The sequence below is a fragment of the Rhinolophus sinicus genome, chromosome 1 (genome assembly GCF_057876585.1).
Source record: "Rhinolophus sinicus isolate RSI-liver-muscle chromosome 1, RSI-T2T, whole genome shotgun sequence".
NCBI lineage: Eukaryota > Metazoa > Chordata > Mammalia > Chiroptera > Rhinolophidae > Rhinolophus > Rhinolophus sinicus.
The window spans coordinates 72845388-72863393 of record NC_142501.1 but is presented as its reverse complement, the minus strand read 5'-3'; the positions used below and the strand labels follow the sequence as shown (position 1 = coordinate 72863393).

At 35.8% G+C, this 18006-nt stretch overlaps 1 protein-coding gene, 1 non-coding gene and 1 pseudogene across 12 annotated transcripts in view; 2 read left to right on the top strand and 1 right to left on the bottom strand.

Annotated features, from left to right (window-relative positions):
* The window catches only part of OSBPL8 (oxysterol binding protein like 8), a 150220-nt gene that overhangs the window by 71760 nt on the left and 60454 nt on the right, over nucleotides 1–18006 (top strand). For 8 of the 11 annotated variants that reach the window (XM_074325390.2, XM_074325393.2, XM_074325392.2 and 5 more), the window contains one exon: nucleotides 6823–6960. In XM_074325390.2, the coding sequence (XP_074181491.1) occupies nucleotides 6823–6960 (138 nt within the window). The remainder of the gene's footprint in view (nucleotides 1–6822; nucleotides 6961–18006) is intronic. The other 3 variants (XM_074325395.2, XM_019755052.3, XM_019755050.3) reach the window with 1 other exon arrangement.
* LOC141568551 (kinetochore protein Spc25 pseudogene) lies at nucleotides 3431–4420 on the bottom strand (annotated as a pseudogene).
* On the top strand, nucleotides 17853–17926 carry TRNAT-GGU (transfer RNA threonine (anticodon GGU)). The gene has a single exon. It is a non-coding gene; the product is annotated as a tRNA-Thr (tRNA).

The following is an 18006-nucleotide window of genomic DNA, read 5'->3' as shown; positions in this document are numbered from 1 at the left end:
CGTGTACTTCTTCTGTCTTCTATTCCTGTGTCTGTCTCCCAGAGGTGATGAGTATTTTGTATTTTTTGTTTATAATTCTTTGCTTTTTTAAAAAAAGAGGTTTTTGTTGTTGCTTTTAAATTACATATGTATCACTAAGTTTTGCTTGGTTTTTAATTTTATAAAAATGGTATCAAGATGTACTTGTGTGTCTTCTTCTAGGGTTTGTTTTTTGTAGTTAACATCTTTTTTCCAAGATTTAGCCTCATTATTGGTTATAGCTGTATATCATTCCTTTTCAATACTGCATACTATTCTATTATATGCATATACCACAATATATTAATCTATTTTTTTCAATTGATGAATATTTAAATTGTTTTGATTTTTGCTATATGAACAGTATGAACATTCTTATTCTTGTCTCTTAGTACACACATATAAGTTTTAAAGCTAAGAGTGGAATTGTTGTACCCATAGGGTATGCTGAAATTCAATTTTAGAAGACAGATCTAAATTGCTTTTCAAAGTGCTGTATCAAGTTGTACTCCACCGGCAGTGCTTAAAAAGTCACACTGATCCGTCCTTATCTATTTGCCATTATCAGACATTCGTTTTTGTTAATTTTACTGAGAGTGAAATATTTATTTCATTCTGATGTTGACTTGTATTTTTCTGATTACTAAAGAGGGTGAACATCTTTTTGTATATTTATTAACCATTTGCGTTTCTTCTTACAAGAAATCACCATTCACATTTTCCCCGTTTTTTTTGTATTAAAATTTTTTATTGAATTATAATTGACATACAACATTAATTTCAGGTAATACAACATAATGATTTGACATTTGCATATATTGCCAAATGATCACCATAATAGGTCTAGTTAACATCCATCACCATACCTAGTTACAGATATTTTTTCTTGTGATGAGAATTTTTAAGATTTACTCTCTTAGCATCTTTCAAGTATGCGATGCAGTATTACTATAGTCGTTATGCTGTATATTACATCCACATGACATTTATAACTGGAAGTTTGTATGTTTTGATTCCCTTCACCCATTTTGTACCCCGCAACCTCTCCACCTTTGGCAATAACCCATCTGTTCTGTGTCTGTGAGCTCGTTTTGTTGTTTGTTTGTTTTAGATTCTACATATAAGTCTGATCATACCTCTTTGTCTGTGTCTGACTTACTTCACTTAGCATAACGTTCTTGGGGTCCATCTGTGTTGTTGCAGAGGTTCAGTTTTTTGTCTTTTTTATGGCTGAATAATATTCCACTGTACATATGTACCACATTTTCTTTATCCATTCACCCTATGATGGGCACTTAGGTTGTTTCCATATTTTGGCTGTTGTAAATAATGCTACAGTGAACATGAGGGAGCATATATTTTTTGACTTAGTGTTTTCATTTTCTTTAGATAAATACCCAGGAGTGGAATTGCTGGATCATATGGTCGTTCTATTTTTATTTTTTGAGTAACCTCCATACTGTTTTCCATAGTGGCTGCACCAGACATTCCCACCATCAGTGTACAACGGTTCCCTTTTCTCCACATCCTCTCCAATGCTTTTTATTTCTTGTTGTTTTGATAATAGCCATTCTAAGAGATAGGAGGTGATAACTCATTGTGGTTTTGATTTGCATTTCTCTGATGATTAGTGATGTTGACCATCTTTTCATGTACCTGTTGACCATTTATATGTCTTTTTTGGAAAAAAATGTCTGTTTAGATACTCTGTCTATTTTTTAATAGAAATGTTTGGGGGGTTTTTGCTATTCAGTTGTGTGAGTTTTTTATATATTTTGGCTATTGACCTCTTATTAGATACATGGTTTGAAAATATTTTCTCCCATTCAGTAGGTTGCCTTTTCATTTTGTTGATTTCCTTCACTGTGTAGAAGCTTTTTAGTTTGATGTAGTCCCACTTGTTTATTTTGCTTTTGTTGCCTTTGTTTTTTTGGTGTCAGATCCACAAATATCTCCAAATCTGATCTCAAGGAGCTTACTGCTTATGTTTTCTTCTAGGAATCATATGGTTTCAGGTCATACATTCAAGTCTTCAATCTATTTTGAATTAATTTTTGTGTACGGTGTAAGTTAGTGGTCCAGTTTCATTCTTTTGCATGTGGCTGTCCAGTTTTTCCAACACCATTTATTGTAGAGGCTGTCCTTTTCCCCATTGTATATTCTTGGCTCCTTTGTCATAAATTAATTGACCATATATGTGTGGGCCTATTTCTGGGTTTATTTCATTGGTCTGTATGTCTTATTTTTATACCAGTACCACACTGGTTTTGTTGTTGTTGTTGTTTATTTTTTGTTTTTTAACTTTAGCTTTGTAATGTAGTTTGAAATCGGAGTACGATGATTCCAGCTTTGTTCTTTCTCGAGATCGCTTTGCTATTCAGGGTCTTATGTGGTTCTATACAAGTTTTAGGATTGTTTGTTCTATTTTTGTAAAAAATGCTGTTGGAATTTTGATAGGATTTGCATTGAATCCCTAGATTGCTCTGGGTAGTGTGGATATTTTAACAATATTAATTTTTCGAATCCATCAGAATGAAATATCTTTCCATTTATTTGTGTCTTCAATTTCTTTCATCATTGTCGTATAGTTTTTAGTGGACAGTAGGGGATACATTCCAAGACCTCCAGGGGGTGCCTGAAACCGCAGATAATACTAAACCCTGTATGTACTATGTTTTTTCCTGTACATACATACGAGTACCTATGAGAAAGTTTAATTTATAAATTAGGCACGTAAGAGATTAACAACAAATAACTAATAATAAAATAGAACAATTATAACAATATACTGTAATAAAATTTATGTGAATGTGGTCTCTCAAAATATTTTATTGTACATACAACATGGATATACTGGACAAAGGGGTGATTCACGTCCTAGGTGAGACAGAGTGGGACAGCGTGAGATTTCCTCATGCTACCCAAAATGACATGCAATTTAAAACAGATGATTTATTTCTGGAATTTTCCATTTAATATTTTCACACCATGGTAAACCAGGTAACTGAAACCATGGAAAGCAAAACTGTTGATAAGGGGGACTACTCTACAGATCTTTCACCTCCTTGGTTAAATTTATTCCTTGGTATTTTATTCTTTTTGATGCATGACCCCATTTTTATATTGCATTGTTAGTCTTTTTCTAATTGATTTATGAGGATTTTTTTTAAGAAAAACATATTCAGGATACTGACCATTCGTTAATTACATGTGTTGCTAGCGCCTTCTCCTGTGTGTGTTTTTCTTTCCAATTTCTTTATGGTATCTTTTGATTAAATTAATGCTTAATTTTTTTTTTCCCATAGAATTTATCAATTCTTTCTTTTATGGTTATTGCTTTCTTTTGTCTTTTTTTTTATTTCCTAAGATAGTAATTAAAATACTTTAAAGATATACACCACACAGAAATATTTAAAAAAATACAAAGGGATTATAGACAAACAATGGATAATGAGAATTCTTTTTAAAAGAGATACACAGTAAGGAAGAAAAACAGTTTTACGTACTATTTTAATTATATATACGTTAATCATAACCCATCGTACTAAAAGCTTTCCGAGCATTGGCAAAAAAAGCTGAAAAATTTTTATCTTCCTTGCATTCTCTTGAAATTCTGCTGGGCACACAAGTGAGAACTGTCTGACACTTCCGAGTCCCTTGCTACATTTCAGTGTAGGCCGAACATAAATAGGATGCTTAGGGTCAATATTAGTGAATATAAACTGCAATTTATCACCATAAATTTTTCAAATTTCTAGTCCACATTGATCTTTATACAATTATACAGATTCTGTAGCCTTTTCAACCTTTCTTCACTAGTTTTTTCAGCAGCAGAAATAGTTTCCTTCTTCCTGGCATATTTTCCTTAGGATTCTGGGCATTTGCAGTAAGTACTTCAGTTCCTACTTTTGGCCTTGTACTTCAACAGTTAACCTGAACAAGTTATCCTTTTTTTCTTGAATGAACTTATTCTGCCAGCAGATGTGGTTTTGATATTCTAGAAACATTGAACCATTCATTCTTCTTCCTTTAATTTCACAGACAGCTTTTCTGCAAATGCTTTTAATGTCCTTGTAGATAGCTCTTAGTCCCACCATCTGACAGATGTCACTGACATTGCTTTTGAATGTATCCCAGAATTCATTTATGCTTTCATCTAACAATGCCAGTTCATCTTCTACCATTTTGTAAGACACTGCTTCTCTGGGAGGCCTGAGCCCCGCTGTCTTCCCTACACGAGGCATGAACCAGTTCTGCCTAACGTCTGTCTCCTGTTTGTCTTTTAAAGGAATCATTCCTTACCCCAAGTTTATGCTTTCTTCTAAAAGTTTTCAAATTTTGCTTTTTTTGTCTTTGACTTTCATAGAACTATTCTTTGTGTGTGGTATGAGGGTAAGGACCTATTTTTCACAACCAATTTTCTTAGTATCAATGATTTTCTTTCCCTACCTCTATCGTATATCTCGGCTCCACATAATTATGGGTTTGTTTCTGAGAGCTCTCTGTTCCTTAGGTCAATCTGTCTGTCTTTATATCAGTACATTTTTATTTCAATAATAATTTTTGGGAGTTAAATGTATCTTGGATTTAATAACTGAACGAACCACCATGTACTTTATGAAATGAAGTTTCATAAAATATAAAATTTGTTGATTGATTCATTCAACAAAATTCTATTGAACACCTTCAGTATGCCAGAACCGTAGGGCCATACCAGGACTCAAGGATTTATGAGAAAATAAAGCAGATAGAAGTCCCTTTTCTTATGGAATTTATAGAGAAGGCAGATAATATATGGAATATATAGAGAAGGCAGATGATAGACAGATAAATGATATAACTTCAGACAGTGATAGGAGCTATCATAAAAAATCATGTAAAGTGATAGCATATAACTGTGATGGAGTGGGCACTAACCAAAAACATCCAAAAGAACTGCTAAATTGTACTATAGTAAAATAACTTATTTATCCGAAGGCACCATGAGGGGCTTTTCTGAAGAGATGACATTGGAACACAAACAACAAATGATGAGAGGGGTTAATAATAAGATCTGGGGGTAGGAGTATTTCAGGTAGAGCAAACAAGAGACTGGGGCAAGATGGTGTGTTTTGAGGAATACCAAGGCCAAGAATGCTGGAGCCAAGTGAGCAGAGTGGTAGAGGATGAGGTTGGAGAGAGAAGCCGGGGCCAGACATTGCTGAATCTTTAGGCCTTGGAATTTATTGCAAGTATAATGGTGAGCCATTGAGGATATTTCTGCATGATGCAAATCAGCTTTATGATTTATAAAGATTGCTCGGGCTTCCACGTGAGAAAGGACTCTACACAAGTAAGGAGACTAGGTAGAAGTCTGCTGCTGTGATCCAATGAAAAGGTAGTGGTGGCTTAGAACAGGGCGGTAGTTGTGGAAGTGGGGAAAAGTAGAAGGACTGCGGATAAATTTTGAAGGTAGAGTATAAAGATCTCAGGTAAACTGTATGTGAAAAATCAAAGAATACATCTAAGTTTTTGGCCTGAGAAAGTGGGAGAGGGGTATAGTGATTCCACTCACTGAGATGGGAGAGAGGAAGGTTTGGAGAATAAGCAGAATCAAGAATTATGTTCTGGATAAGTTTGAGATGCCTGTTAAATACTAGAGGTGATTATAAAGCAGGCTATTGGATACATGAGTTTGAGTTTAGGAGACACAAATTTAGGAGTCATCAGTGTATAGGTTCTTTTTTTTAATGGCCTTGATGGGAAAATACATTTTTTATGTCTTTACTTGGAAGATAAAGAGTTTTTTAATTTTTACTTTGAAACTTAAGGAGCTAAAATATAATTTTAAAACTTTAGCACAATAGAAAACGTGTTAAAGCAATTTGATTTAAAAGATGGTGATAAAAATGTGAATGTGAAGTTCTGGTTAAGTGAAAAATTAAGTCTAGAATGAAAACACAATGATTCTTACTCAAGATAAAACTAAGGTTTTTATAAGCTGAAAGTACAAGAAATACAAAGTGAAGGAATGTGGCGATCCTAGGGCAGTGTGGGCTTGCTCACAATTTGCCTTATTCCTTCATTGAGTATTTTTCTTTTTTCTGTCCTCTCTGGAACTGGGCATCGCCTTCCTCTGTTCATAGCTTGGTCAAGTGGGTGAACTGCAGTCTTAAACATGGTTTAAATTGATTATTGGGGCAGCAAGCTTTTAAGAGCCAAACTTTGGAACCAAATGGTCCTGAGTTAGAATTTTATTACTTAATCTCTTTTACTTAATCTTAGGCAAGGCAATCTCTGAACCTCAAGTTTCCCCATCTCTAAAACAAGAATTATGCCTACTATCTATAAAAATTAGAAATTAGAATACAAATTCTAATGAATGTAAGATATTATTTTATACTACTACTAATTTGTAATTTTTCTGACCACTAATGAGGTTGAGTATCTTTTCATATATTTATTGGCCATTTGTATTTCTTATGTGAAATGATTTTGTCTTTTGCTTATTGTTCTATTAGCAAATATAGAGTTAATAACACAATAAACCGTGGAGTACTTTTTATCATCGGTTGAATATGTAGTTTCATTTTTATAATGTCTGTAATTTGTATTATTTTACTCATGCCTACCTGTCAATTTCTTTTGTATTGATAGCCAACTAAAGTTAAAAGAAAACAAAACAATTATATTAAGGCATTGAACGAGTAAAATTAATATAACCATTGAGGTGATTTCAATCATAGTTCTATTCCATGTTATTAATTATGCCATTATGTAAATGTAGGGCGGAGGTACTAATTCTTTTTCCCTTCTTTCCTTGAGCTGTGGTAGCAAACAGTGACGAATCTCAACTTCTGACACCAGGAAAGATGAGTCAGCGCCAAGGGAAAGAAGCTTATCCAACTCCTACCAAAGAGTTGTATCAGGCATCTTTTAGTCCAGCAAGTCCTCACAACCAGGGTAAGAAGTTGTGGTTTCAACGTTTCCTTCTTTTGTTTTTGTTTTGTTTTGGTTTTTTTGAGGGGAGAATGACATTTTTTCTTTTGAACTATTTAGTGGTACAGGGTGTTTTGTGTGTTTCGGTCACTCAAAATACTCTTCAAATAAGTAAATTTTCTTTTAGAGTCGCTCATATTCTCCTACATACTTGGTTATATCATTCTTCTAATTCTGTGATTCTCAAAGTTTTTGATCTCAGGACTCCTTTACACTGGTAAAAATTATTGACAACCCCAAAGAGCTTTTGTTTATGTGTGGAGGTTAACCTATTGATATTGACTGTATTATAAATTAAAACGAGAAATTTTTAAATTGTTTATTATTAATTCATTACATGAGACTATGGATAACATATTTTTTATGAAAAATAACTATATTCCCTCTCCCTACCCCCAAAATGAGTGAGAAGAGTGGTATATTTTTCCCCTTAGGGTCTCTGAACCCTGGCAGCATTAACATCTTGGGCTGGGTAATCTTCTGTTGTGTGGGGCTGCCCAGTGCATTCCTGGTAGGATGTCTCACAGCATCCCTGGCTTCTACCCGCGAGATGCCAGTAGCACTTTCCCCAGTTGTGGCAACCAGGACTATCTCTAGACATTGCTAAATGTCCATTGAGGGACAAAATCGTCTTTGGTTGAGAACTACTGTTTCACAGTTTTTGCAGATCTCTTTAATGTCTAGCTTAAAAAAAAGACACCTAAATTTTCATATCTGCTTCTGTAGTTAGTCTGTTGTGATGTGATGATTTGATTAAAGTACTATATGAATAAAATCTGGCCTCGTACCATGTTTCCCCGAAAATAAGACCGGGTCTTATTTTAAGTGAAAAATTGTGCAGTACTTTGCACAATGAAAATAAGACCGGGTCTTATATTAAATTTTGCTCCAAAAAAACGCATGAGGGCTTATGTTCAGGGTATGTCCTCCTGAAAAATCATGCTGGGGCTTATTTTCCGGTTAGGTCTTATGTTCAGGGAAACATGGTAAACGCTTATATGGCCAGGGAATACATGGGTCCTGTGAGTGGGTCTCTGAGAGAAATAATGCAAATAAAGAGAAATAGAAAATTGTAAATGAAAATGCCACTTTTTGTTATTCAGGTTTGTAACTGAAAACTTCATTAGATGCCTGCATTTGTGTCATTCCCATTCTCAAAAAGTCAGCAATGGCTGTCGCCTGGAGCAGTGGCTCCTAAGCCTGGCTGTGTCTGAGAAATCACTTAGTTGAGAGCATAAATTGAAAATTGCATGATCTGGTAGTCAGGGCTCTTGGTATGTTTTATTTTACTCTACCTTTCCCATTTCATTTTGTGTTCCCTAATCATAAACCCAGCTAGATGGCTTTCTTCATTATTCCTCAGTAAGACTATGCTTTAATGTATTCTGGTCTTCCACTATGGAATATCTTCTCCCTTCCCCTTGCTTATCTGATACTTCTCAAATCCCAGGGTGCTGTCAGTTAAAAATGGCCTCAGAGTAAGCATCAGATCAGGACGTTCTGTAAAAATTTTTTTGAGACCCCAGAAAGATTTAAGGCAATGCCTCTCAGAGATTTTCAGCTAGACAAAGGGCCTTCAAAGAGTCTTAAATGCCGACCTTTTTAGAATGTCTCAGCTACTCAAAAGCTTCTAAGTCTCTTAAGTCCTCTGTCCCACAGCACGATAGAAGTAGAGAGTGGCCTGTCACAGAGATCTGTGGATGTGGCATCTGTCCAGAGGAGTTAATTGCAGTAAAATTCATAGGAAACCCACAACTTTGTACAAGTGTGGTTCTAATGGAGGCACTACTGGTATAGACAGAAAAGGATAGACATAGTTCGACTAAAAAGAGCCTTTGTGTGAATGGGGTATCCCAATCTTGGATGGGCAGGAAGCAGGCTGAGAAAGCTACACTGTTGGAAACATGGACTCTTTCTTCTGAAATAGGAAGAATGACTCAGAGGATGGAGCCAGGAGCCCAGGGGCAGAATCAAGAGGCACTGAGGACTATTTTCAGGAAGCAGAACTCTTTTCTAATCAAGTTGCTGATGACGTGTACCAAGCAGATTTCACAACTGCTGTGGCACTGCTAGATGCCTTCTGTGTAACTCCCCATCCCCTCCATCTTTTGAATTCAAGTGTCTCTTACAATCCTATCCCTGGCTTACTGCAGTGGGACAGATACGTTATCTTTTGAAGTGATGGTATTTTGGCTTAAGAGAAGCTGTATCTAAGGAGCTGTATGTGAGGAACTAAACCCTAGGAGTACGATCTGCACTCGCATCTGATTCCAAGCTAACATGATCCTGGCCTTACAGGCAGGGCTGTAATAGGATATTTTTTGGGGGGGTGGGGTAGGGCGAGAGTAGGGCATTGAGTATATTTTGCATGTGGAAGGAATGTGAATTAGGTGGACTGTGTTATATTTCACTTTCAAAGACCACTGCAGCATTACCTTTTATTTTGTGTGCTCTTTTTCTCTGTGTTCTTGCAACTTGCCCACCAAGAAATGGAGTTTGTTCTTCCTTCACTTCTACCCCGATTGAATCTAGACTGGCCATGTGACTGCTATGACAAATAGAATGTGGCAGAAGTGACATCCTAGGACTTTTGAGACCAAGCATTAAAAAGACCTGGTAACTTCTGCTTTTGCATATTGGAGGAAGCCGGCTTCCATGTAAGAAGTTTCACTATCCAGACACTACTGAGCTGTGTTGAAGCTCAAATTGACCAGCCTCTAGCTATTCTGTTCTTCTCAGCTGAAAGACCAGACGTGGAGTGAGGAAGCCATGTTGGGTGTCCCAGCAGATGCTGTATGGATCAGGGGCAAGCCTTCCCCACTCCCCACTCACACCTTATGTTACTAAATTGCAGCATTGTGAGAAAATAATTTTAGTGTTTTAAACCACTAAGTTTTGGGTGGTTTATTGTATAGTACTATATAACTGTAATAGTAAGTAACACAAAATGATTAGAATTGCATTTACAAATTTGGAAGAATACAGTATATTTGAGAAGACTCATTACTAGTCTGTACTATCCAGTTGAGGAGAATACAGCCTGGCTGAGAGTGACAGTAGTGCGGGGGGGGGGAAAAGTGGAGAGCTATTTAGAGGAAAATGTGTTAAGGATTAATGAGTGACTGAGTAGGGGGTGACAGTGGAAAGAAAGAAGGAACAATCAGCAGTGACTCCTAGATATTTTGCTTGGGAAACTAGTTCAGTAGTTTACATAGGGAAGTATGGAGGAAGACCATGTTTGGGAGAAAGATGCTGAGAACTCCAGTTTTGGACATGGTGAGTTTGAAGTACTTTGGAGTTATGCACATGGAGTTATTAAGGAGAAATTGGTTTTATTGGTTTAGGATTTAACAGACACATCTGCACTGGAAATGTAGATTTGGAAGTCGTCAGCATAAATAGAGTAATTAAAGACAGAGTTAAAAGAATCATGTAGCTCACTTTAGTGATTCCCAGACATCACTATTTTTTGTTTTTTAATGAAATAGAATGGGATCAAAAGATCAGAGCTAATCTGATCGGTGACATTTTTATCTGATACTCATATGTGTACACACACACACACACACACACACACACACACACTATCTTAAGTAAAATGTATTTCTGATTGTGAGTTGTGAAAAGTTTGGGAAGAATTGTAGCTTGAGAAAAGAAGAAAGCTGGAATACAGTCCTAAAAAACGCCAACGTTTAAGGACCCGATGGAGAAGGGATTGGCAAAGGAGATTTCTAAAGGAGTGCTGTATCCCAGAAGAATGCAACGGAGGGTTTTATGACAGAGGGGTGATGACCTATAGTTTTATATACAGCTCAAAAGTCAAGCCAGTTAAGACAACTGAAAAATTGCCCATTGACAAGATATCATTGCTCATATTTGTGAAATAAGTTTTGGAGATAGTGATGAAGGCAGAAGCTAGATGGCAATAAGACAAGAAGTGAGAAAGATAAGGAACTGGAGACAATTAGATAGCGAACTCTTAGGAATTATGCCCTTGAAGGGGAAGAAAGTGTATGGTAGCTTGAGAAAGACAGGGCAAAAAGCAGATTTATTTTAAGATAGGAGATTTTTAAACATTTTCAAAAAATAAAAAATGACAGTATAGAGTCAGAAAGAGAAATACAAAATATAGGGAAAAGGTGGGGGGGTTAATAGGTCAGGTTCTCAGAGAGGCAGCATCGATGGGATCCAGTGTGAAGGCGAAGGGATGGGCTGGACTAGGCATCAGCTGGAAAGTGCAGGAACCGCAGTGCTGGGGTTGTCAGGGAGAGTGTAGGCCTCCTTGAGGTTGGCGTCAATCTCCCATAGTGTGGGATTTTTTTCTGTCAGCTTGGGTGTTACTAGGTGAGTACAACCAGAGAATAGTGGCAGAGTGAGTGTGGGATGCTGGCCTGAGAGTGGAGGTTTCATGGACGAGTTTGGTGAGTTGCTGTGGTGGAGGAGGTGGGATCTGTACAGGGAAATGTCAGAATCAGTGGGCAGTTTACAAACGTTGTGGAAGTGGCTGTGGGGGCTGAGGCAAGGGCTCCCCAACAGATGAATACGGAACTGCTAAAAGTAATTTGGGATTAGTGTAAAAGGAGGAAAGTTGCAGGGAATAAATATGATAGTAAGCTCTTCAGGGCAGATTTTTCTTTCTATAAGAAATTTTTTTCTTTTCAATTACAATTGACATTCAGTATTTATGTCAGTTTCAGGTGTACAGCATGGTGGTTATATGTATCTCTCTTTAAAAAAAAAAAAATCGCATGCTTACCTGGAACATAATAGGTACTTTTGTATTTAGTAGGTGAATAAGTGTCTTTATTGAGCACATGTTATGTCCTGGACCCTGCTCTTTGGAAGCTTACCGTCTCATTTTTTAATGAATAAATGCAGTTTGGGGGTGATCTTCATGTGCTGGGAGCCTGTTATCTAACATGAGCCTCACATGAAATATTGTCCCTGTGTTGGCTACAGAAAGAGTCCTGCTAGCGAGTGGATGACTGTGCAGCAGGAAAATAATGGTATTTGTTTTGGTGATATTTGTTGGATTCGTACTAATAGCTGCCATTTATTGAGCTATCTACTGAGTTTGGCTATCCTGCTAAAAGTTGTATGTGCAAAATTATATTTAACTCTTGAAACAACCCCACAACATATAGGCACTGTTACTGTATCTGCTTTATAAGAGAAAGCTGTGAGGATTAGGCATTTTAAAAAAAATTGTTCAAGTTCACAAAACTAGTAAATGTCAGAGGCAGGTTTCAAACTCAGGACTGTCAAAGCCCATAGTCTTAGCTCCTGTACTACACTGGAGTGAATTACAGTGTCAGCTTTTTTTGTTTGTTTTTTATACAAATGCCAAGGTGTTAGAACTTTCTGTTTTGCCTGTGCCTTGGAATGTCAAGGATTCTCATGGTTCCTATTTTCTGGCTGCGTCTCCTTCATGCTCATTGATTCATACCGGTTTAATGTAGGTCATTATATCCCTTAAAAGCGATTCTTAAGTTTGTTTTTTGCAGTGTGGTTTCCTTCCATAAATTTAGAATTTTCTTTTCTTTTTTTGTTTGGAAGAACTGGGGATACTCTGACTCTTCTCACCAAAGCATACACACGCATCAAGATAATCTTTTATTTGTTATATGTTTAGATTATGGCAACAAATCAGATTATTCCAAAAAATTGTGTGTTTGCCAAACTTTACCCCTTATTCAAAGATTAAGTACCAGTTTACTTCAAAATAATTTTAACTTAAGTTTGATTACAGTCTCTTAAATAGGATGGTATTCGTTTTACGGTGACTTGTTTGAGCTTAATGTATTCCAGTTGTTTTCAAGAAAGAAAGACATGTAGATTAATTAGGGTGTTGTCTCCCTTTTCCCCTCTACTTTTGAATAAGGACAATGCCCAGGGAGCCTAGCGATAACATTATAGCTCATCTCAGGGACAGATAGTCTATTCCTTCTGGATCATGTTTGAGATCGTTATCAAAGCTTAATGAGTTTTGTAGCTACCCTTTCATTCTTTGGTCATAAACTAATTTACATGCTTTTATTTATTAAAAAAAACATTTTTAAATTGTAGTGATTTGTGACAGGATATGAAATGTTGCTTTGACAAAACTTAGTAAGTCCATTTCAAACTAATTTTTACACGTTTGTGGGTGATAGAAGAGTGAAGAGGGGTCAAATATATGGTGATGGAAGGAGAACTGACTCTGGGTGGTGAGCACACAGTGTGATATATAGATGATGTATTATAGAATTGTACACTTGAATCCTATGTAATTCACTAACCGATGTCACCTCAATATATTTAATAAAATTTTTTTTAATTAAAAACTTGAAACTAAAAATTTTACCTGCTTAGTCAGTTTTATTAAAATTTACTTAGACCATGCTTGGTTTATCTGATCTTGAATTAAAACGTATATATTTAATACTCTGTTTCTCTTTTAGTAAATTCTCTTAAACCTGAAAAGTCCCTTCACCTTGAATACACTGCCAGCATTAAACATGACATGATAGATCTATATCTACAAGTTCATAGGAAACTTCAAAGTAAAGGAGGGTTTTCTTTGACAGATTTACCTGGTTGCAGATGTACCAGCTTCCCCAGGGTGACAGTGGTAGACATTGCTGGTATAATCTCAGGTGACTAACTGGGAATGGCTTCATTAAAGTGGCTCACAGACAAAAGGAATCCTGGGAGTTGGTTTCCTCCGTGAACCAAGGCAGTTCCTTCTGCCTTGATATGACACCTCTAGGATCAACTCTGAACAGATATGAGACCATGTGTGTATGGAACACATAACATGTATTCTTGAATATATGTGTTATATTTCATGAAAATTGTTTTATCAGAAAGAGAGCTTGAATTTATCTCCCCCACCCCAACCCCACTGTCTTTAATTTTTATTCCCCCCCCCCCCGAATCCTGTGCTTTGGTTTATAGACATAGGTTGTTTTCTTTAGAATTAGTATAAATCAGAGTTCATATTAATTTTCTTCTGAGTTTTTTAATCCTCAGTATGTTAGATTTCTGAAGTTGTTTCTTAAGACACAGTTGTTTTCTCTTTTGAATTTCCTTGTGTTTGGGTAGTTGCTTCACAGAGCTGTGAAAGTACATACTAAATAATAAAAGAGAATATAATATTTGGCAAATTAAGAAAATAAGAATAAAATATTTTTCTAAATTTCTCTTCTGAAATGTTGGAATGTCTGTGTTCTTCAACTGTTCCTATGCTTCTACAGGGGAAACGGAAATACTTTGAAAGCATTTATTGAAAAGTGAGAATGAATAATTCAGCTTTGTTTTCAGCATCTTTACAAAGATGAGAGAAAGGATAAGACAGCTTACCCTTGCCAAACCTCATTAATTGCTTCTTTAACAGAGCAGTAAGATGAACATTAAGAACACTAAAGGATACTTTTCCCCTATAAACGTCATAGATGTATTCTTTTTACTTAAGGTAACATTAAAGGATTATCAAATATTATATGCACTAGTTTCTCAGCTCTTTACTATTGTGATTTCCCCCAATTTGTTTCCAAAGTCTGAGAGGTTCCTCCTTAGCAAGAGTGGTAAGATAAGAGATTCATCCGTAGATTTGACTGCTATAATTTTCCTTTTCTTATTTGAGGCATGTAGTGGCAAGCTTTCTGTATTTTTGATAAGTATCTTGCAAGATAATATCAATTTAATTTACCAAGTAACATTTGCACATTTTCTGATAGAAGACAAACAGTAGGCACACTGGGGAGTATTTTGGTTGTTTCCATTTCCTTTGGTTGTTGTAACTTTTACTTCAGGATGAAAAACAGTGAAAGTTTATCACACTCATCTCTTTCTAGGTGAAGGAAAGATGTTTGTGACAGATGGGCAAATACCCCCTGGGGAGTACAGGATTTTCTAAGGGTCTCCTTTATCATGCTGGTCTTTATTTAGCCTACATAGTTCGGTACTAGAAAGCAAAAACAAACCAAAAATGGTATTCTCAGCTGCTGCCTTCAAGAGCTTAATTTGTAATTGGGAAATTTAGGGACAACACAGGGAAACATAAGGAAACATGAAAATATGTTAAGTGAACTTTCAGTTCCAATAACATGGCAAACTGGATGTTCAGAGAAAGCCTTCCTAGTAAGAACATCAAAATGCTGACTACAATGTTTAAAAATTTATTTTTGAAGTGTAGCTGAACTCTCAATAAAGTAATGGTGTGAGGTGGAGGGCAGAAATTCAGAGAGGTGGTGAGCTCTGGAGCCAGCATTTGTCCTGACTGGCACTTGCTAATATGACGATCAAAAGCTTGGGTTTTTACAAGAGAAATGAGTAAAAGCCTGTGTCTCATTCACAATGGAAATTTGGTGTGGAGATCTCTCCATATGAAATTAGGAGTCCTAAAGGGCAGTATTCTTAATTAAAAACAAAGGAACAAACTGGAAAACGCGCCCACGGAGGAAGTCGTGATGTATTTGCCTGTCTTGGTGTCGTCTCAAGGTAGAATGGGTAGAGAGAGGGACACTTCCTTGAGAAGCACAAATACATACTTATGTAGACTTGGGACCAGAATTCATACTATTTCTGTGACAAAAACAAAAACACCCCCCAGTTTAGTTTAATCTTGTGTTATATTAGTATTCTCAGGTGCTCAGGAGAGTTGACACAGATCCTCTTTAGAGAATATTTAAACACAGTCCTCAAAGAATTAAATATGAGCTCATAATTAAAAATCAAAAAAGCAAAAATATGAGACACCATTACGCACCTATTAAAAAGGCTAAAATTCAAAACACTGACAATACCAAATGCTGGCAAGGATGTGGAAATATCACTTATACACATGGGGTAACAAACCACTTGAGAGTATCAGGAAAGAGAGTTGGTTGTCCAAAAAGGCAAATAAGAATTACCAAACCTTTGCCAAGATTAAGGGGAAAAAAGAAATAGACATCAAGAATGAAAAAAGGGTCAACAACTGAAAATGTAAGCAGATGTTTAAAAGATAATATAAATAACGTAAAGTCAGTACATTTGAAAAATTAGATGAAATGAGCAAGTTTCTAGAAAGATATTACTTCCCAAAATTGACTCAGTAATAGAAAATTTTAGTGAATTTTGTAATCTAATTAGTAATATAGATTACCTTTACAAAGACAGCATGAATCCCAGATAGGTTTACAAACAAGTTTTGCCAAACATTTAGGGAAAAAATAATTCCAACTTTACATTTATACTGCATTTCATTAATTCTAAAAGGCACCTCTCTCCCTCCACCCCCATATTAACATCCTGAAATTGGTTTGGATCTTTAATTGATAGTGTTTTACAATCTCTGTTGGCCATTGTTAAACACTGTAATATCTCTGTATCTGGGATATGTGTTACACATGTTAAAATTGCTATCGGTCTCCTCCTCTTCCCTTGTATTTTATGGCATCTCTGAAAGTCAGGAATGTAACTAATAGTTGATGGCATCTTAGAATTGATAAAATGGAAAAAGAAATATTCCCTATATGAGGCTTATACGTGAAAAGCAGACAAGGGCATTGTAAGAGAGAAAAGTTACAAGACATTCTTGCTCGCTAGATGCAACAATTCTAAACAAATTGTTAGCAAACTGAATCAAGCAAAATATAAAAAAATAATACATTATAACCACATCGGGGTTGTTCCAGGATGGGTTTGATATTGGAAAAGCTATGATTGTCATTTAACACTTTAACAGATTAAAGAAGAAAAACTATGTTGTCATCCTACTAATAAAGAAAACCTATATGAAATTTTTAACGTCCATTCATGATTTAAAAAACAAAACAAAACAACAACAAAAACCTCTTAGCAATATAAGAATAGAAGGGAAGTTTCTTAACATTGCAAAGGTAGAACTAAGAATAATAAAAAGGTGTGTACCATCTACATTTCATTTCAGCATTGCACTTGAAATTTAGCTAGTGAATAAGGCAAAAAGAAATGAAAGTAAAGGAAGAAAAGTTTTCTTTACTTGCTGCTAGTATAATTGTTTATACAGATTCACAGATAAATTATTTAAATTATTAAGAAGTTACTGGATATATGTTAGCTGCAGTTCTATGTACCAGAAACAAATGGTTAGAATAATGCAATTCAAAAAATACCACTTCGAATGACAGGAAATAAATAGCAATAAATCTAACGAGATGTGAAATCTCTTTACATAGAAAAATATAACATTATGTATTCTCAATAAATGGAGAGACATACCATGTTTCTGATTGGGAAATTCAATATTATTAGCGTGTCATTTCTCAAATTAATTTATCTGTTCAATGTGTTTTGAATCCATAGCTTAACAGGACTTTTTCATGGTACCCGATAGGGTCATCCTTAACTCTCTAGGGAGAGCAGAGGGCAAAAAAAAAGAGTCAAGACACTCCTGAAGGAGCAGACCCAAGCAAGGTCAGGGATTACCTAGCTTTACTATAATGCTCTAGTACATAAGATGGGAGGTATTGGTGCTGAAATAGACAAAGAGATGAATGAAACCCAACAGAGACTTAGAAACAGACCCAAGCATAAGTGGAAATCCAATTTATGACATATTACTCAATAAATGGTTTGGGGAAAATTAGTTAAACTATATGAGAAAAAAATGAAAATAGATCCCTCTCACTATTTACAAAATCAATTCCAGATTAAATGTGAAAGATAAAGCTTTTAAACTTTACAAAATATAGAAAAATATTTTTATATCCTTGGGGTAGGAAAGGGTTGAACAAGAAACACACACACACACACACACACACACACACACACACACAAACACAAACTGAAAAGACTTACATTCTGCCTTGTTGAATTAAGAACATCTGTTCATCAAAGATACCATATTGGGTGGCCGGTTAGCTCAGTTGGTTAGAGCGTGGTGCTGGTAGCACCAAGGTTGCCGGTTCAATCCCCGCATGGGCCACTGTAAGCTGTGCCCTTCTTAAAATAAAAAAAAAGAAGAAAAAAAAAGACACCATAAAAATAGTGAAGAAACAGATTGTA